This window comes from Aricia agestis, chromosome 17 (genome assembly GCF_905147365.1).
Source record: "Aricia agestis chromosome 17, ilAriAges1.1, whole genome shotgun sequence".
NCBI classification, from domain to species: Eukaryota; Metazoa; Arthropoda; class Insecta; order Lepidoptera; family Lycaenidae; genus Aricia; species Aricia agestis.
Window position 1 is genome coordinate 2,150,867 of NC_056422.1, and position 21,342 is coordinate 2,172,208.

The window sequence follows — 21,342 nt, forward strand, 5'->3', positions numbered from 1 at the left end:
ATAATGATGCCGACAAAATGGTACATAAAATCTTTAAAAAATATTTTTTTGTGGTACCTGGTTCCCCTTCCACATCAAGCTGCAGCCTGCAGCTGGTATGATATTTTGTTCTCGTCCACCCCATCGTATGGCGATTGGCGGCCGGCGGGCGGGTCAACGATAAGTTTTTTTAAAAATATAATGAATATTCATAGACCATTTTCTTAGTTTAGGGATCCATATTTTGTAAAATATGAAGTTTTAAAGTGGAAAACATCGTTACAGTCCAGTGACCCGGGACCCCCCTTTCTACCAGCTAAACGGTTGTTTCTGGAAATGTGAAAAAATTCACGGGAGTAGGAAATATGCTGAATTTAAAACGAACACTATCACGGCTAAAAAGACTTCTGAATAAGTTTTCAAGTAATAGTCGATCAACTAAAAAAAATGTATTCGGCTAAGTATAAAGGAACTTTTCGTTCAAATTCCTTTGTCCATAGCTCATAGCTGACACTTGACAGCTCCTTGTGAGTATAGTATTCGTTGCTTGACAGTCGGTAGATTTTGTTTGCCCAAATCCCAATGGAAATTGGAAAAAGCAGTTTTGAATTTTTCCTCGTATGAGTCAGAGTACCGTAAAATTAGCTTTTTAAAAATTTTGTGTACATTACAAAGCTAAAATCCAGTTTACCAGGAGCCTACTAACATGGCAGGTAAGTTATCATTCATCTGCATCTTCTCTCGTGGATCTATCGTCTCTTCGTTCCGTTTCTGTAGAGCAATAACCACTGTTATCAATTTTAGATAATCAAGATATCCCAATGGCTGCGGACGAAACTGATGAGGCGCCAAAAGAGGAAGTTCTTTCAGACGTAGACCGAGAGAGCCCGGCACCGCCAGCTAACCCCGCAGATGAAAACACTCAGGAGCTCATTGTGGTCAATGAAAACACAGACATCTTAGATTTGAACCACGGCAGAATTGGGAAAATTGAAAATCTCGAACCGCTGGTGAACTTAGAAAGGTATTTATGACTCATTTGGGTTCAAAGAGAAATCAGCTTTGAGTGGGGGATTTAAGACTACAGTGCTATTTTCCCCTTAGACATTGCTATTTACTCCAATATTTCAATAGCAGTGGAATATATTTTCACAACAATATTCTGGCGTTAACAATAAAAAATTCTACTAGTATAATTATTTACAAACCATTTTTATTGTGTTTCAGGTTATATCTCCGTTGGAATCTTATTAAGAAGATAGAAGGTCTGGACACTCTCAGTAAACTAGTGGAACTGGAACTGTATGACAACCAAATTGTGATCATGGAAAACCTGAGTGGACTCGTCAACTTAGAGTAAAATCATTGTTTCTATATCATTTTTACAAAATATCTGTACTTATGCTAGTTGAGTCTACAGATATATAAACTGTATGATAACTTTCGATACAATGCTTAGTTGCATCATTATTACAACTTAAACAACATGTCATAATATTATGCTGTAAATACTGTAGCCCATTTTGTTAATCAGCTATGGGGTAGCTATTGCGAAATTGAATAGATCTAAATATTATTATTAACCCATCAAGCCCCATAAGCTCACCTGTGAGTGGCTGTGAGCGACTCACAAAAGAATAACAATAGATTTCCCAGAATCCACAATCGAAGGATTAAGCTTAATCTATACTAATATTATAATTGGGAAGAGTTTGTTTGTTTGTTTGTTGGTTTGAACGCGCTAATCTCAGGAACTACTGATCCGAATTGAAAAATTCTTTCAGTGATAGTTAGCCCATTTATCGAGGAAGGCTATAGGCTATATTTTATTACGCTAAGACTTATAGGAGCGAAGAAATAGAGGAAAGTGTAGAAAAAACGGGGGAAAATTATTTGAAAGGACTTATTTGAACGCGTTAATCTCAGAAACTACTGGTCCGTTTTTAAAAGTTATTTCAGTGTTAGATAGCCTATTTATCGAGGAAGGCTATAAACTATATTTTATCGCGTTAAGACTAATAGAAGCAAAGAAATAGAGGAAAGTGTGAAAAAAACGGGAGAAATTATTTGAAATGGCTTATTTGAACGCACTAATCTCAGGAACTACTGGTCCGATTTGAAAAATTATTTCAGTGTTAGATAGCCCATTTATCGTGTATCCAAAAATGTGCGGTTCCCAAACAATATACTTTTCTGATTTGCGCGTAAACGACTCAATCGATGTACGGGAACAACTTTACTAAAAACCAAAGTCCACACGGACGAAGTCGCAGGCAACAGCTAGTTTATTATATTTTATGAATCATGTCTTGTATTGCACAATTATTTCTATCTAATTAATTATTTCAGAATCTTAGATCTCTCATTCAATAGAATCAGAGAGATCCAAGGTATGGAGAATCTTCTCAATTTGAAGAAAGTCTATTTGAGTTCAAATAAAATATCAGAAATAAAGAATGTGAATCATCTGCCTAAGCTGGAACTGCTTGAGTTAGGTGACAACAGAATAAGAGTGAGTAACAATTATTTTATTAAATTTTTTATAGTAGAAACAAGATTGAATTTCTGCCATCTATACAAAGTTTTACAGTAAGGAGGCCCTGGACTCTTTCTGAGAAAACAAAATTTAAAGTTTTGGTACTAAGCGCGTTTTTAAGAAACTGTCAAGACCTACTTACTGTAAGAGTCCACACGGCGTTGCACGGTTGCGTCGACGCAGCGCTGTCGTTGCGTTGTTTTATATACAAATAACCAAGGTATTCACACGGCGCGCTGCGTCGTCATAACACACAGATGACAAAAAGTTTTTTCATGTGAAAGCTATTTCACTTCACAAAATATTAATGATGTGGAAATACAAAAACATTTAGACTGGGTTGCACCAACTAACTTTGGCTTTAACCTTAACTATAACTGGAAAAATTGACAGATGTCGTATGAGAATATGGGGTGTTTGGACGCCATATTTAACTTTAACTATAACCACGCCTCTGGTGCAACCCAACCTTAGTTTGGTTCTCTATGACATGGGCATAGGTAGTCAGAATAATCTGAATACCTATTCAGAATAATCTGAATAACTGAATACTAAATTATTATTACAAAATAATCACAAGGTGATTACCACCTTGTGATTATTTTGTAATAATAATTTATTTTAATTTGTAATTTTACAGGAGATAAAGGACCTAGAAGGATTAAAATCCCTAAGGGAACTGTATCTTGGGAAGAACAAAATAACCAAAATACAAAACCTTGAGGATTTAACAAATTTGGAAACTCTAGTACTGCAGAGTAACCGTCTAACTAAAATAGAAAACTTGGAGCAGCTAACAAAATTGGAGCAGCTATACATATCGGAAAACAACATATCGGTTATAGAAAACCTTGGGAGCCAGGTTAATGTACAGACGTTGGATCTTGCATTCAATAAAATAACAGTCATTGAGAATGTCAAACATATGGCAGAGTTGGAGGAGTTATGGGTATGTTTTTTTAACAAAATATGCTTAACTTGTGAAACAGAAATACTTAAAAACTTTATCATCCCAATTTTTGACTGAAATGTCCAAACCGTCAGTCCGACACAGACTTAGCTATAATATATATTAATATTTTTATAGCTAGGCATAATACTATACATTTTCTATACTAATTATCGCGTGACCGCACACTCAGCTATAATATATATTTCTGGTAGCTACTGTAATATATATTATAGTATGGTATATTAATATATATTATAGCTAAGTCTGTGACGGGCTTAAAGATTTTTTTATACATTTTCATGTTCTACTTGGCTATAAACTTTTTTTTCATCATGTACAAATGAATATGTTGGTAAAACTCCATGCCTATTTTCCAGCTGAACAACAATCAGATATCAGATTGGTCGTCAGTGGACTACTTGACGGAGAACAAGAAACTTCAGACAGTATATTTAGAACACAACCCGCTGGCATCAGATCCGGCGTACAGGAGGAAACTGAAGTTAACTCTGCCTTCACTCAAACAAATCGACGCGACCCTGTGTAGATAAGAATTCATTTTATCATTTTAGATTGTAACTGTCCATTAAATGTCTATTTATCATTAGTTTTGTTTCCATTATTTTAATTTATCATTAACTTCATCGTATACTTTAATGCATTATTTTCATTAGTTATTAAAAGTTTTCTTGTGTAAATTATAATGTATATTGTATTAGATAGATTTAATATTGCTTAAGCCTGTTTTCACGAATGCATATGTGGCACATATTTAATGAGACCTCGGTCGTAAATTGAGTAGATGATGCTTTTCTATGCACATTTAAAGCCATAATTCAAAACTAAATTGACATAACTTGCCTCCGGCGAGACGGCGTTTGCTGCCTGTTTCAATTTTAAATGGATCATTTAAAATTGGAACAGGCAGGTTTTTGAGAGGATGATTGGTGAAAACAGGCATAACTCAAATAGTTTACATAAAATCAATTTTTTTCCACCAGTGCTGAGCGGAGCTTTGTTGTGAGGAATTTGTTTTTGAGAACAAATAGCATAGCTGCGGTAAGCAATGTCATGGCAAATCATGTCATTGAAGTGATTCTATTGGCTTTCAAAAACACATTCCTCACAATACAGCTCCGCTCAGCTCTGGTGGAAAGGCAGCCTAACAGTATGTAAACCTCCATTCAATTAAATCCTTCCATTTATAACAGTATTATTAGTCAAGTATAGTAAACAAGTTACTATTTTAATTAATAAATATATACCGTTTTTGTTGATTTCTGTTACTATAGAATGTTCAGTGACGTAAATAGGGCGGTGCCACCGGTGCCCAGGCACAGGGCGTAGACTCTGGGGGGGCGCAAAAATGGCCAAACCAGGCAGGAGTATTATTATGGTTTGCTCCCGATAATAGTTCCCGCTGCGCCTCTAGAGCACGATTCCAACAGTAAAATAAACCTATACATTGCTTTGGGTAATATAATATCTAAAAAAGCAAAGGCGCAGTTGTAGAAGCTCGCACAGGGCGCAAAAAAGACTGTTTACGGCACTGAGAATTAGATGGATTTAAGAAATAGATGGATGATACTTCTCAAAGACTGACCAGAATGATTTTGAATAATGTTATTTACACTTTTTACTATATTCTGAATAGAGTATAAAGTGTACAGTGTACACGTTTATGGCTTCAGTCTCGAAATCAGCGGGCAGCACGGCGGGAGCAGCGCGGCGGCGCGTTTCAATATAAGTAACAGATTTGAGATTTATATGGACAGGCCTCAAAAACCGTGCGGCGCGCAGCGTACCAGACAGCTTGTCGAAAAATATCTATACATTGGAATGGGCTACCCCCGCAGACCGCTGATTTCGAGAGAGAAACGTAAGTTGCAGTGAATCATCAGTACAAATGAATGTCATTTGATTCACCAATGTCGCGAAGTAGGCCTCTATAGTAGCCTCTGTAACAGTCTGATGAAACACTGCAATCATAACGCGAATAGAATATTTGATTTGAAACACATACGGCAGATGACAGATCTGCATTTTCAGGTAGTCCCCGATTCCTCTACCAGTCTTCACGTGACAGAAGATGAACCTAATAAACTGAAAACATGCATTATGTGTAAAGTGAACTTTAGCTTTTAAACTGTTTTTCATCCTGTTTATTTGTGATAATTATATGATAATATACAAGTAAAAGGTTATTTTCATTGATTAACTTTTATTTCCATGCTATTTAATACCGTAAACTACTGGGTACTGCACAGAAAAATAACTTATGTTGAATAATTAATATTAAAACAACTTACTTTAACCATCTAGTGTAAGTACAATTCTTCCAACTGCTGCTGATTACTTTCATCTTAACAGCATGCCATCGAGTCCGTCAAGAAAGTGAAGAAGTCAAAAAGTGGCAAAATCGTAGTGTCATCCCTTTTTTCTAAGTCCGTTCCCACACAGTAAGGTAATTAAGTGGGAAGCTGCTCGTATATCCCATATATGTATAGGTAACCGACATCCCTTTAATAAAGTACTCTGTGATCCCTTTTTTCTGGAGCAAAGGACTTGTTTCCAGCTCCCAATAAATTAAAAAAAATCCTTTTTTCTTAGATTTATTAGAATGGGATGACACTACGATGTTGCCACTTTTTAATTTCTTCACTTTCTTGACAGACTATAGAGTCTGGCCAACGAAAGCTGAACCAAGCGAACCGCGGCAAATTTAAAAATTATTTATATGGTATCACATAATGTAGTAGGAAAAAAAGATTTAGATCGTTTTCTGCTGATGCTAGATATTGTATTACTCCAATGTGCAAAAAATTATGCACCTACAAAAGAAAAGTCTAACATATAGCCTATACTGACTTAGAAAATATATTGCTAACTAAGCCTGAAACTAAGCCTAGTAGAAATGTTGAATTGAAACCGGTAGTGTTTTTAGCTAAAATTTGTAATAATAATATAGTGGAAAAAGTGCACGTAAAATAATTGTGTTTTATTTGTGTTTTTATGTCTAATCGGTATTAACGAGAGAATAGAATATTCGATGGGTAATTAGGTCACAATGGTATGGTGGAAACTTCCTGTTTCTCATCCGAATCTTCGTGAAGATTTTCAATAAAAATACCATTTATTAAAATAAATAACATGTCTAGTATGAAAAATTAAAAGATCACAAGAGTATAAAATAATAATTATGACCAAGTATCAAGATCATGAAATCGTGCAACCGCAAACCATAGACTGGCAGAATAGTGTTGCCAGTCAAAATAAATGCTTGGTTCAGCTTTCGTTGGCCAGACTCTATTTGGGTTAAAGATCAAAACGAAAGAATAAGCATATTATACTTTGCTCTGTCTACGATTAAAACAGAATTGACAAAAGTGCCAATTTGTTTCATCTATCATTAGCCATTAGGTGACCCATTAGCTCGTTTACACCTTACATTGTCTATGGTCCAATATAAGATGAATGCCAGATGCCTTTGCCTCCTCTGTTTGCTTTTTATTTAAAAAAATAAAAAGGAATAGACAAACCAGAAATGACAATTAAACTTTTAAATTTGACATTCGTTTGTCAATGTTCGATGACAATTGACAGTGGTGAATTTTTTCAATTTATTTCACGACAATCCCAAAAACGCATTTCACGGCCTCACAAACAATTACTTCATCAATTATTATTTTGTTTATGTTCAAAAGCAATAATTAGGTGCTACAATCGAACTCAGCAATAACACTGTGCCAAAAACTGAACGTTCAATCCGTCCGTCGTGTTCGCTCTTTGTAATGGAAAACCTTGAGCAGAGCAACAATAAAAACGTGTCTTTAAGTTTAATAGCCGAATACAGCTCAGAATCCGATTCGGAGGACAAATCCAACGAGAACCCCGCCAACGATGACTCCGACACGGTGGAGCTCAGCGAGATGGTGCTCAAGAACAACATAATAAACGCATGTGCTCACGGGCCCCTATCGAGCACGAGCAACGAGGAGGTCACGAGGCACATGATCATCGACAGCTGCGAGAACGACGTCCTGGAGTACGACGTGACGGAGTACCGGGACGCCGACACCAGCTCCGAGTCCGACACGGACGAGGCCAGCGACAGCGACGAAGACTCCATAAAGGATATCGAAGAGCTCACGAGCGGGTACCTCGAATTTTTAATTCTCAAAAAAATTATGCAAATGTAACACGCTTGCCCAAACTGAACATAAGTTTTGAAAAAGTTTGTCAAACAATTTGTGTCAGTAATTGCATATTTTGTTGAGTTGGTCAAATATTGTTAATTTCTTTTTGTTTTTATTGTACAGTATGAGACCAAAGATGATGAATAATACAGCTTTAACACGAGTTTTGTTTACCTCTATTCATCAATCAAACAGTATTTTGTAAAGGAACAAATGAAGAAACGTATGGTTCCTGTATTACTGTATAGTTAAACTTATGATATACTCGGAAAGCCAAATATATTTTTTTAATCAGAATTACAAAATAGTGTAAAATATGCTTCCACATTTAAAATGTTAATAAAACTTGGCTGTCTAAAATGTAAATGAGAATATTTTTTTAATAAAATAATTATAATTAAAATGTGATCATTTATTTTTAAATATTCTATGCCCCAAAATATGTGTTGAAAATGTTAAGAAGCCACACTTCTGAGCACATTAGTCTAAAATTTAATTTGAATATTGAATACATCTATAATTTTTGTGTTACATTAAAATAAGAAATCTTGCAACTTTTTATGCAAATAAGATTTTTAGAATTATGAAAATAAGACTATAGAAACCACTTATTAAATTTATTAAGATACAACTATTGAGAAATGTAGCTAATCAGTAAGTTAAAAAGTGAATATAAATAATACATATTATTTTGCTGTTACCAATAGTTTTTAAAATGATAATCTTCAACTATATTAGAATATACTAAAATACAATTGATACAAGTGGGAGCTCTATTGAAATAGTAAATATTATTCTTTTTAAGACTTTATAACTTTTTTTTAAATATTTAAATATTGACAAATAATTACAGGGATGAAGTAGAAGGTGGAAAAGCTGATAAGAGCATACCAAAGGTAAAAGGGGAACTCGGTTTGGATGACCTGCCTCCGATTGAGGATTTGGCAATAAGTCTACCCGCACAAGAAACTACAAAAATTGGAACAGTTGCAAGTGTTGTAGATAGATTGGGTAACTATTACATTCTTTTTTATTTTAGCATTGTACCTTGTATGATGAGTTTTTTTAAATGTCAGATAACTTTTATGATTTATTTCTGACAAGTCAAACAACTTTAGGCCTCTTGCCTTTACAGGTAACAACTACATGGACTAGAATTTTGTAGAGTAAAATATATTAAGGTTATTAGAATATATTAAAACCGATTTCAGAAACTTGTACCATTACTAAGTGTGCAATAATTACTTTTTCAGTTGTGGTGCGAGCATTCCCAGAAACACCTGCAGTGGATCTAGACACTGTTTTGTTTCTGGACAATGGTGCAAAGGCTCTAGGCAAGGTCTTCGATGTGTTTGGTCCGGTAAGTAATCTTATATGTATATAAATGTGTGTTGCTTTGACCTTAAGTTTTATAATACTAATAAAAAAAGTTAAAATTATATTTAAGAAAGGTGGTGCTAAGTTTAAACCAGTTTTTGCCTGTGGCTAAGCTGTGAAATATTAGTAGTAGGTATATGTATTTCATGACCTATGTAACATGTGGGGAAGCATTAATTATTAAAGCCTTTTCTTAGTGGATTCACTTTGCCTGTGCATTTATCCATACTGATATTATAAACGCGAAAGCGTGTCTGTCTGTCTGTTGCGTCTTCACGCCTAAACCACTCAATTGATATTCTGAAATTTTGTATAGATATACTTTTCATCCCTTTAAAATTCATGATTCCCGCGCGATAAACGAATGTTGGCGCAATGGAACCCCGTTGCGCCAACATTCCGCGGGCGTCGTCCAGTTTCATTTATATTTTAATTTTAATTAACAGGTGACAGAGCCCCACTACTGCGTGCGTTTCAACTCGGAGGAGCACGTGAAGGAGCGCGGCGTGTCGGCCGGCATGGACGTGTACATCGCGCCGCGTAGCTCAGACCACACCAACTACGTGTTCCTCACTGAGCTCATGAAGTTAGTAATTAGTATATCAAGCCTCTAAAGTCTAACGCCTCCATGGTCCAGTGGTTTACTCAGTGGTTGTAGGTTCGATTTCCGCGTTGGAAACACGCGTCGGATGGGCATGTAAAAACTTGGTCTTGTTCCTTATCTCGCCAGTCGTGTCGGTTGTCTGTCCCACTGGGATATAAGAGTAAAGGAATAGAGAGTGCTCGTGTACTACGCACACACTTGGGCACTATAAAATTACTCCTGCTAACTGGCTCAGTTTCCATCTGTCGTCACTGAAACCGGTGTGGTAGTTATTATATCAAGCCTCTGTATCTGTAGATGAGTAATTATAAGTTATACAGTGTTCTTTGGAAATTTACAATTCTTCGAATACTGTAATGCCAGGGAAAGATTAATATAAATGTCCACATGGTTTCCCAAATTCATACGGCATTAAATAAGTTCGTTTCTAAAGAGTTATGGAGTTTCCCAGTTTTAAAGATAGTTTTTCAGCAATCGCCATAATTTACTCAAAAAAGCAAAAATATGCTGTAAGATTTCAGTGTTTTTATAATATAGAACTTTAAAAGAAGGTAAATTATAATTAAAAGCGGGAAAAACTTATTTTTTTCCGCGTTGGTTGTATTTTAAATGCGTAAAATTCTATGCATTTTAAAAGACATTATTTCCAATTTCAGAACAAAAGGATCTGACGCATCGTGGCTGCACGACATCGAGCCGCCTCCGAACCAAGTGGAGTTCTCCGACGACGAAGAGGAGAGGAGGGCCAACAGGGCGAGGAAGGAACAGAGGCAGAGGCAGGACGGAGACAGCGGGGAGACCTCCAAGAACCAACCGAGAAAGATCCTCGAAGCGAAACGAAACCGGCCCACGCAATCCAGTAGCCGCTTCGGGCCGAACAGAGGCCGAATGCCCGTCGGCTTCAGGCGGAACCCGGGCTTCCGGCCCCAGAGACCCTGGGACGATCAAATGAGGACCCCCCCTCCCCATCCCGACATGGGGCCTATGCCGCCGTTCCAAGCGTTCCCGCCCTTCGGCCCGCCGCACATGAACCGATTCAACTTCGGAAGGCCCATGCGGCCCAACTGGCCCCAGCACTTCCGCCAAAATGCCCCCGTGTTCGGGGCCAGCTTCTGCAACATGCCGGGGCCTCAGCCGCAGTGGACTAACGACCCCCCGCCGCCCGGGACGTAGACTAACATACAGCCTACGCGAGCAAAGTGATATATTAAGTAGTAAATAGTACTTATAACATACTTTTATTTTACTAGATGGATTTGTGTTCTGTGACTTTATTTACTAGTATCCAGAGATGGCGTTGAAATATATTTGAGGCTTTTCAGAAAAGTTTGATTTGAATCTTTCTGACGGTCTCGACTGTGATATTAAGTGCTGCTAGTGAGTCGCTACCATTTAAACTACTACGTACGTAGTTATTATATTATACTACTATAAAAATTGTTGGCAATCATCTAATTATATCCATTCAGATTATGTATCGCTCCATATATCAAAATACCAGAGACATATTTTTGTAGAAAATAGCAATAATTAAATGCACAATGATGCAAAGTATAAAATAAACACATAATAAAAGCAAGTTACGATGTTTGGTAGTGTCCAATAATGTTATCTGAACACCGCATTTGTACAAAATAAAAACTTTACAAAAACATTTTCTTTTATTCCTCTTCCAATTATCACTTATAATACCACAAGAGCTTAATTAGAATTTGTTTTTTATATATAGCAACTACCAGAGAAAATTTTCAAAAAATTATCAGTATAATACCATGTAGGTTGTACCACGTGACGTCGAATGGTGCAAAATCATTATAATTTATAGTTGAGGACTTTAATTCCTGCAAGATTCTTGTTTTCACTTTTATACAATATTAAAATGTAGCCTATGTCCTTTCTCAGACTCTAGAATAACTGTGTACAAAATTTTATTGCAATCGGTTCAGTAGTTTTGGCGTGAAAGCGAGACAGACAGACAGACAGAGATACTTTCGCATTTATAATATTAGTATAGATTTTGCAGGTCTACTGAATATTTAAACGGATAAAATTGCCAACATAAGGTCGGAAGAGGTCGAATATTTTGTAATGGCGGCCTACGGAAAAGGGGAAAAGAATAAAAAGGCGAATTGTTTTGTGATTTCTTTATTAAATATTTCACTGTTAGAAATTAACTAACGATCGAATTTTATAATTGTTAAAAATAATAATAAAAAAAGTTTAAAATAAAGAACTACAGCTAAAAAATACTGCTCTCGGACTATGCAGAAGAACTAATCCTGCTGCCCTATATACGTCGAACCAACTGGGTTTATAATATAAATTTTGCACTCACATGATCACAACGTAAAATGAATAGCCATTTCACAATACAGGAATATAATATATCTCCATACAACTAAAAAACCGAGGTATTCGAGTCAAACTGTCTTCACCAGTTACTTTGGGATCTCTGAGAAACATGCTAAAAATCAGTGGCGTAACTATAGGGTGGCAAGGCTGGCAAAATGCCAAGGGCCCCCGATCCAAGAGCGCCCCAGCGCAAGAGACCGTGAAGTCAGACATTTTTATACATTGTTTTATTAATTAACGTGACGATTTTAACTGATGGGGCCCTATCAATTTGCCACGGGCCCCGGATGTTATAGTTACGCCACTGCTAAAAATACATTGATCTAAAATACTACGCGCGAGCTCAGAGGAATCGGGGTTAAGGCTATGTTCATCTTTATATTAAGCTTAAGAGCGATAATCCACGTGTTTTCATATCATAAACATACTAGCTTTTGTAGAGAATTCATGTATACTTTTTAGTTTTTACTGTAACCCATGATCACCATAGTTAAAAATAATGAGAACAGTTTGACTCGATGATACCTCTAAGATAGGCTTATAAAAACTAACACAAGGAATAATTTTGATATCTAAACAACATAACATTATTTTTTGACCTGCAATTACAATGTCCAGATACACAAGAATTATTTGGTCACAGTTAAGCATTAGTGTCCTTAGTCCTAACTCCTAACCCACAGTTTTTTTTGTTGCTAAATTTTAATGCAGTCTTGTTCTAAATCATGTAAAGAACATAACTGCATTCATAACTCAATACGTAATTTTTTGTGGATTAGTACACGAATGCTTAACAGCGTCCATTTAATGATGATGATGAAATGCATTTTTAATATTGAAGATTCTAGGCATTGCATAACAGGATAAATATTATGTATTATACCAGTTACTGTAACTTTGTTTAACAATTTTCAAAGTAAACATCGTAAATTAAACCTTTAGGCATAGGCTTATATTAAAAGATTATCATGCATAATTATGCGACATTCTTTTAATATAAGCCTAAAGGCATAGGCTTATATTAAAAGATTATCATGCATAATAATTATGCGACATAATCTTATAATATAATAGGCTTTAGCTAATTTTATTGTTGTAGTGACAAGTTATAAAAGAAAAAAAAATTTTAATATTCTCTTTGTATAGAACTTATTTTATCTTCAGTTACAATAACTAGAATAATGCGAATCAAATAAAAAGAATAATTTTGAATAATTGATATACAATTAAGTCTAGATATTCCGCTAATTGCCATCTGCCTTTCAAAAACAGTCGGACAGTAGAGATACACATTATAAAGACATTATGAAAAAAAAAAGGTTCTGATCCAGCTTCAATTGTATATCAATGTGCAAATATCCACAAGTTTCAGGCCCGACCAGTTTTAAACTTTGCCTTTACACTACTGACGTGGTTGAACAACATAATATTGACTCCTTTATAAACACCAAATTGTGTCATCGTTATTGACGTGGTTGAACAACATAATATTGAAACCTTATTTTGAAACTATGTGTGTGCCTGATTCAATGGAGCTGCTAAGCATTTTTTTCCACTGGTCGAGCGGCAACTATGCTGATACATAATTAAAATCTAGTGTTAAATTAATGAGTGAGGCTTCCTGTCAAATGAGTTATATTGTAGCGATATAGAGTGGTATTAATATCGAATGTAAATATATGTAAACTAAAATATATACGTAAACTGTTTCATATAAAATATTTATATGATATTTTTACTGTAGTGATTCATACACAAAGACTGTATCTGGCAGTGTAACAATTGAATTACTATTTCCAAAGTTCTGTAACAAATGCAAAGACTCCAATCCATTCAGTTATTTTATCTCATAAACTCATAGAAACTCCAAGGTAAAATAACTATGAGCCCTTAGCCAAGATGCCTTCATAAAATAAAAAATTGAAAATCAAACAATTTGATGTAACGATACGAAGTGGTTCTACTGTGGCGTTCTACTTGATGTTAAAAACGACCAAAACGCTCAAAATAGGAGGCATTTTGAGCGTTTTGATTGTTTTTAGCATTAAATGGAACGCGGGGATACTTTTTATTTCAAACATCTACATTTACCAAAGCATCTTAGCTACAGGCCGTTTACCTATACCGTTACAATATAACGTATCAAATGCATTAACTTCAGCGACTATTCAGCTGTGTCATAACTCATAAATATAATCATACAAGTGTATACATATTGCCGATTCCACGCATTGTCAACGATTACATGATACAAATAAAGCAGTAAAAAGGTAATAATTTAACGATTTAAGTATAACATACTACGAATAATAAAAACTAAGGAAGAGTAACTCCGTCAAAAAAGTGCACCAAAAGGCTACAAAATGTGACCCGAATACATGTATACCTTATGCATGTGTTCGGTACACATTTTTCGTGTATATATACTCGAGTGACATTCAACCAGGTCGACATGACAATTTTGTTAAACTCATTTTACAATTTGTTTACATAGCTTTGTTTACTTACTTTTTACGTAGCTTTTTACAATATTTTTGTTGTTAAAATGCCTAAATGCCCTGTGAAATGGTGTAGAAGTCATACAGATACGACTTTTAATACAGGAATAACCTTTCATCTGTAAGTGAATTGTTTAAAACTATGCTTAAATTTCTTGTATTTTTGTCGACCCAAAAAAGATGGTTTATTTAAGTTGGATGCTAGGGTATTTGTATAAAATTAAGCTGGTCTCTTTGTGTTTGTTTACATGTTATTCTAAAAGTGCAATAATCAAAAAATAATATAATTACAACATTTTTACAAAGTCGCCATGGACAGTGTTATGCAAGATGTAACAATTTAATCATAAACGAAATTTTGGGGTCTGGCTGACATTATGATTATACTAAATGCGTTATAAGATGATATGGGTATTCTCATATTTCTTGCTACGGATTTTTTACGACAAAACAAAAAAAAAACATAATGTAATATATTTTTTTTATGAAATAAGGGGGCAAACGAGCAAACGGGTCACCTGATAGAATAATTAGGGTAGGGGATTGGGCCTCCGGTAAACTCACTCACTCGGCGAAACACAGCGCAAGCGCTGTTTCACGCCGGTTTTCTGTGAGAACGTGTATTTCTCCGGTCGAGCCGGCCCATTCGTGCCGAAGCATAGCTCTCCCACGTACCAAAATCTTAAATCGAAAAATTACGTTCAATCGACAAAACAAATAAGTATTTCCTTTAATATTGTAAATGAACAAAAATAAAAAACTGCTAACTGTTATTAAAATATTATATTAATTGTGAGTTATAAACTGTACAAAATTTACGTAAGTTTTTAATTTCAATTCTGTAATAATTTAGCACATAGATTTTTGTAATCTGAAAACGTCTTCTCTAGGTGCTCGGATAGTTTTAGATTCGCCCGAGTCGTACAAGGTTTGTTCATAATTATTAAGTACATGTATAATATTATAATTATTATCGATGTCTGAAGTATCAGAGGAAAATGTTTGATTTTAAAATAATTATGTGCTCGTTTCTTCGTGATAGTAGATGTGCTTGGTGTATACTGCATAATACTATCCGCTTTTGACAATTATTTGTTTCATAACTATGACAATGACAATAACCGCGCAGGCTGTCGTCCGGCGCGCAATATTATGATACCGTTACCTGGGATACGACCTTGGCGAAAATCTGAATTGTCATATTTTAGTGTTCGAAAAGGAGCCAAATTTAAAACGGTTGAAGTATGGGAGTTTCCTTAGTTTTTATTATTCGTAGATAACATAACATTTGCCCCTTTCTATTAAAACACAGCTAATGTCTGACTTTGAAGTTACCTTCAGCTGTCTATCATAACATTTTTTCAATGCGCCAGAAAAAGACAGATCTTGTATTAACTGTATAAATGATTTTATTAGTAAGAGGGTTTCTGTATAAATCAAGCCAATAATAATAAATTGTAAATCAATAAACAATATGAAATTTTTAAACAGATGTAAATTCTGATTCATAAACATAGATATAAAGTTATGATTAAATGAGTTAACATTTAGGCTCACTTACAAGGCGTTAATGCTAATCCAGTGTCAAATTATGCCACCTCTTTCTTACGTTACGAAAAACGAGAGAGACGATATTAACCAAGGATTAACTTCAACTTTTGCAGCAAATGTGCCTTAATAATGAAATTCTTTCTATAAACGTTGACAAGTAGCGTTTGAGAGTGGGAAAGTAACCTAACCACAAAGCCAATAGGGCGTTTGCTCCAGAACTAACCTACAGTGGGTACGCTACGAGTAATGATTGTGTCCAACTTAGCTTAGTACAAAAATACAGATTCCTTTATAAATTAACGATTAGCTTGCCGTCTGAGACTCATGACATACGCCTCCTGGGCTTCGCCGGTCAACAACCGAAACAACACAAACAGAGCAGTCTTTCACGTAAACGAAAGCCTAAACTAAATCTACATTAATTTGATCTCCGATTGAAAACTTAACGTAAATTATAAGCTACTATTAGTTCGAAGGGTTATAATTTTGTATCGATTACACGTTAGGAACTATTCTACTGTACAGATAGATAAAAAAATCCTTAAAAATATACGATAGCGATAATACTTGAGGGCATCGGGGGATGCAACGTAAAGGAACTGATCTAAGCCCGAGCGGCCGTCACACGGTCGCGTATTGATACGATACATACAGTCTACGGACACGTATACACCGTACATACGAGTTATACGTATGCGCAACGGCGTACGTTACAGGCTATACGTATACGAATGGCCGTACGTTGCAGGCGGTGCGTATACGCAACGCTGTACGTTGCAGGCGATTCGTATACGCAACGGCGTACGTTACAGGCTATACGTATACGAATGGCCGTACGTTGCAGGCGGTGCGTATACGCAACGCTGTACGTTGCAGGCGATTCGTATACGCAACGCTATGCGTCACAGGCAATGACGTATACGCAACGCCTTACATAACGTGCAATATATGCGCTATCTTACTTTACGGGCAATGCGTCTAGGGCATCGCACGTTGCGGGCAACACTTATACGAAAGACCGTACATTACGGGTAATACGTACACGCCACCGTACGAGCGATACGTATACGAAATGCCGTACGGCCAATACGCATACAATACCGTACGTATACGCACACGTACACGCACGCTACGGGCAATACGCATACGACATGCGTCCCGGGCGAAACACATACGATACTACTCAGCTACTTCGTATCACGTCGAATGGTGTTGCCAGTTAATATTTAGAATATATTCGTTATCTAAGACACTACGCGCTACACTAATATTCACAGAGATACGATTAGAAATGGAAAGGCGAAACAGCGTGCGAACTACTCCGAATGGAATACTTGCAGTAATATTGTCACTCGATCCTTAATCGATAAAAGAATCGAGTTAGAATATTCGATTATCATAGACAGCCAATCGACGCTACTTGCTACAGTACTGTTATCGAATAACAAAATAATATCTGTTTTTGTCAAACTCAGATCGTGTCTAGAAATAACGTGTCTTTTATTTGTTTGAGAACCGCCGTCTACTGAAACGTAAGACGAGAAACCTATTTAAACATCCAATACAGCTGATAAAACATTTAAAAAATATTAGCAATCTCCTACTTCTATCAAATCATCTAAGGCAACGTCTTGTGAAAATTATAGCGAACACGCTCTGGCATACTACATTCACTGCGGCTACATAAGGCGTGTATCTTTTTAAACGAGACCGAGGTAAACAAGTGTTTAACACTTGCAACTAGAACTCTAATTCTAAGGCTGCGTTTTCACCTGAGCTGAGCTGCGTTGCGAGGAATGTGTTTTACAAGAACCGATAGTATCGTTGCGCTGAACGTTGTCAAATGAAGCGTTTCTAAAACACATTCCTCGCAACGCAGCTTAGCTCCGGTAGAAACGCAGCATTATATTGCTCGTCCCACGGACGTAAAAAAAATACGGACGTAGCATTACTATAAAGAGGTGAAGCATGCAATGTACGACAATTTCGTTTATTGTACACGTGACCGACACTCACACACGCAACTAGGTACTACAACCCGTGTCATTGTACATTGAGTGACGGCACCAATGACACGGACACATCCTACACGGGCGGCCATAACTATGCTTCACTCGTGATTAGACTAGGTTACGTCCGTATTTTTATTAACGTCCGTGGCTCGTCCATTGTTAGATCTTATTCGTTTTTATCAAACAGCAAAATGCCGTTAGTTCGATTGATTTTGATGATAACTTGACTGGATCGACCAGAGAACGAAAGTGTATTATTATTAGATCGAATATATACGGTAAGAGCACTTTCTTACTGTCGTTGTAAATATTTTTAAGTAAATTAACTTTTAAATTCTTGAGATGCCTCTTACTTAATAATTACGCTATGTCAAAGCATGTTCTACTAAGCGAATACAGTATTACGTTTCAGTAGACGGCGGTTTACGAAATACACTGAAGGCATATAATCTTACCCTACATGCTATCATATAGTAAATATTACGCCTCTATGTAGAATTTCGGAAAATATTATAATTCTATACATGATTAAATATGTCTTACATGAAAACTTCGAGTGCCATGAAATAAACTTTTATGCCAATTTGCATTTGCAAATGTTTCTCTTTCAAAAAATATTTTGTATCTTAACGCTAATCTACATAAGGATTAAGGATGAGCCACTTCCTACTTCTATCCTTTTCTATCACTTACAACCTGTATTTGCTAGAGCAAGAGAGATATAGCTAAGTGTATCCTCATTCAAGCAAATGACGTTTCTGAGTAATAGAGCAGAATAGAAGTATAAGAGCAACATCCCACTCAAACAAAAATAAATAATGCGAGTATACACTATACATGTCGCTTAGCCTACAGTGTCTCTCGGGGGTCAATTTAGACCCCTTTAAAGCTTCTAAGACCCCCTGGGTCACGTTTTCATGTAAGACATTTGTGACTCCAATATGATTGTGAGTATCTGTCGATGGGTGCGTTTGTACCGGTATGAAAATACTCTAATACATATAAAAGTCTCTTACACTATAAATATATGGCTCAGTACTTTTCATATATATAATGAATGATTTGACTATGATATACACGTGGGTACCTATATTGAAAAAATAATTCTATAAGGTCATATTTAGATTCCAATAAAATTATAATATAGAATTAGCACCTTTCGATTTGTTAAACGTATACAATAATGAGCGTTAATTTATATGCAATAATGTTTTTATTTGTTTCTTTATCATACGAGAGTCAAATTGAGTACCAAAAATACCGTATTTACTGTACAGTGTGCTTGATTCTCATATTTCGAATATTACTTCAATCTCAGAGGGCCTAGACAAGCGGCAAGCGATTATCGGATGTATGGGATTTGACATTAGTATTCGTTAGCGAAGCGATGACTTAAGACAAATCGCATTCATTTTGTTAGCGTTTACGATAATCGCTTGCCACTTGTATACTAGGGCGGGATGTCTCTCTAGCACGGGACAGTAATATGTGTGCGGAAATGAGACCATTCGCGATTGAAATGACATTCGAATTATGTGAATCGAATCCTAGTATTTAAGTGTAAAAAATCGTGACTTTTCCATTGTATATCATAGTTAAACCATATTCTGTGTTGATAGTACAAACGCGTGCCCTGCCGACGGTAAAGCTTCAACGAATACAATATACCTCCCGATAAATTAACCATTCACCACCAATTTAAATGCATTTTTGACAGTCAATTAGTTTTGTTCATCATTGTAGTAGCATTACACCAGTTTGGCGAGTGTCTTGAATTTTCAAATCATTGCTGACTCGAAATACTCAACTTTATAATATTATTGGTTTATCATCACGCGACTACGCGGTATTTAACCCATGTTTTACCTTACGCGACGTCGCGTGAAGCTGCATTGAACGTGTTCAATTAAGCAAACGTTTAGATATGTTTGTAATTTGTATATCAATTTTAGTAACTGTTCGTCTTTGGATCAAAATAATTTTTATATTTTGGTATTCACATCTTTTCTCTCTAGGAAGACAATGATCGCGATATAACAATACTTGATTTCACGTTTTTAAAATAAAAGACATACTGCGTATTACCTAAATCCAACAATAAAATATAAAGAAATAAAATTAACGCTATACTGTGAAGTGCTACGTTAAAATAAAGTTTTGACATCAGTTAGACATAAGGGAAATAAAAAGTCTCAGAAATTACAGAACAATTTCAACAGCAATTGTCAAAATGGCGACATCCTGAACAGATATAGCGGTGTCAACGTATACATAATACATAGGATATGTAAGTCGTCGGTTTCAAATGCTACCACAATAATATCACCCGTCTAGTTCCATCCATTTCGTTAGGAAGACGTCGTGGCCTATGATAGGACGAATGCACGAACTGGACGAAACTTTACATTGACGCTCGCCAGTTGCGAAGATATAGGAAAAGTTAGGCGATATTCGGTTAAATTTGTAATTTGGCATCTCGCTTTAATTGTGATGATCTGGAAGTAAGCAACTGGTTTGGAAGAGTACTCGTAATTTTTGATGTTTAAACCAAATATCGCTTATCCTTTTATCTCCGGACTAAGTCATGTCGGCCAAACGCGGTACGGGTCGAGTACTACGTACCTATAACGTACCATATCGGGTAAACGTGGCGTACCATATCTGGCACACGTGGCGTACCAAATCTGGCACACTTGGCGTACCATATCTGGCATACGTACCAAATCTGGTACACCTGCTTATCCGAGTGCCTATGTGTCAGCCACGGGGCGGATGGTGCAGTCGCCGACGGTAGTGATGGGCGTTATGGTGACGGCGGAGGAGGCGGTGGGGGCGGGCGGCGCGGGGGGCGCGGGCGACGCCGGCGGCGGCTCCTTGTCCTCGGCCGGGATCTTCACGATCTGACAGTCGCCCACCTAGAAATAGAAGGAACGAAAATGAGGAATTAATACTTAGAACATTTAATAAGCGAATGCTCGTTTCTTGTATATTTTTTGAGTTTGAGTAAGTTATCTAGTAGATAAATAATAAGCATATTGTCATAATTACAAGCGAGATTTTTGTGTATATTCAAATATCTAGTATAGTGATCGAAATTTCACGCGACGTCGCGTTACATGGCACTGGATAGTGGATAGTGGATAGTGGATGCACATTGAATTTACAAAACTTTTGAATCGTTTGACTAGTTTATTAGTGTGCGGGTGGAACCATAAATCCATACTTCCATACTAATATTATTAATATTATAAATGCGAAAGTGTGTCTGTCTGTCTGTCTGTTACC

General features: G+C 36.2%; 3 protein-coding genes across 10 annotated transcripts in view; 2 read left to right on the top strand and 1 right to left on the bottom strand.

Moving 5' to 3' along the window:
* The first annotated feature begins 527 nt into the window (after positions 1-527).
* On the top strand, positions 528-5,679 carry LOC121735709 (protein phosphatase 1 regulatory subunit 7-like). Of its 2 annotated transcripts, none has more exons than XM_042126628.1 (7): positions 528-692; positions 784-1,003; positions 1,207-1,335; positions 2,329-2,491; positions 3,156-3,464; positions 3,845-4,010; positions 5,517-5,679. In XM_042126628.1, exons 1-7 carry the CDS (start codon positions 686-688, stop codon positions 5,558-5,560), a joined length of 1,038 nt encoding a protein of 345 aa, XP_041982562.1. In that variant the 5' UTR covers positions 528-685; the 3' UTR covers positions 5,561-5,679. The 2 variants fall into 2 exon arrangements, with proteins under 2 accessions (XP_041982562.1, XP_041982561.1); XM_042126627.1 differs by having other exon boundaries at positions 5,521-5,679.
* A 1,384-nt stretch (positions 5,680-7,063) lies between these two features.
* On the top strand, positions 7,064-11,294 carry LOC121735708 (H/ACA ribonucleoprotein complex non-core subunit NAF1). Its single transcript, XM_042126626.1, has 5 exons — positions 7,064-7,623; positions 8,517-8,674; positions 8,917-9,023; positions 9,487-9,626; positions 10,301-11,294. Exons 1-5 carry the CDS (start codon positions 7,259-7,261, stop codon positions 10,815-10,817), a joined length of 1,287 nt encoding a protein of 428 aa, XP_041982560.1. The 5' UTR covers positions 7,064-7,258; the 3' UTR covers positions 10,818-11,294.
* An 8,170-nt stretch (positions 11,295-19,464) lies between these two features.
* Positions 19,465-21,342, bottom strand: part of LOC121735706 (zinc finger and BTB domain-containing protein 44-like) — a 64,176-nt gene continuing 62,298 nt past the window's right edge. For all 7 annotated transcript variants that reach the window (XM_042126621.1, XM_042126619.1, XM_042126620.1 and 4 more), the window contains one exon: positions 19,465-20,972. In XM_042126621.1, the coding sequence (XP_041982555.1) occupies positions 20,808-20,972 (165 nt within the window). In that variant the 3' untranslated portion in view covers positions 19,465-20,807. The remainder of the gene's footprint in view (positions 20,973-21,342) is intronic.

Excerpts from the sequence above, each read along its gene's own strand:
- LOC121735708 (XM_042126626.1), top strand. The coding sequence starts at position 7,259 with ATGGAAAACCTTGAGCAGAGCAACAATAAAAACGTGTCTTTAAGTTTA. Across the intron at positions 7,624-8,516 it reads ATCGAAGAGCTCACGAGCGG|GGATGAAGTAGAAGGTGGAA; the intron begins GTACCTCGAATT and ends AAATAATTACAG. Across the intron at positions 9,627-10,300 it reads TTCCTCACTGAGCTCATGAA|AACAAAAGGATCTGACGCAT; the intron begins GTTAGTAATTAG and ends TTCCAATTTCAG.
- LOC121735709 (XM_042126627.1), top strand. Across the intron at positions 3,465-3,844 it reads CAGAGTTGGAGGAGTTATGG|CTGAACAACAATCAGATATC; the intron begins GTATGTTTTTTT and ends CCTATTTTCCAG. Across the intron at positions 4,011-5,520 it reads ACAAATCGACGCGACCCTGT|TCCCCGATTCCTCTACCAGT; the intron begins GTAGATAAGAAT and ends ATTTTCAGGTAG.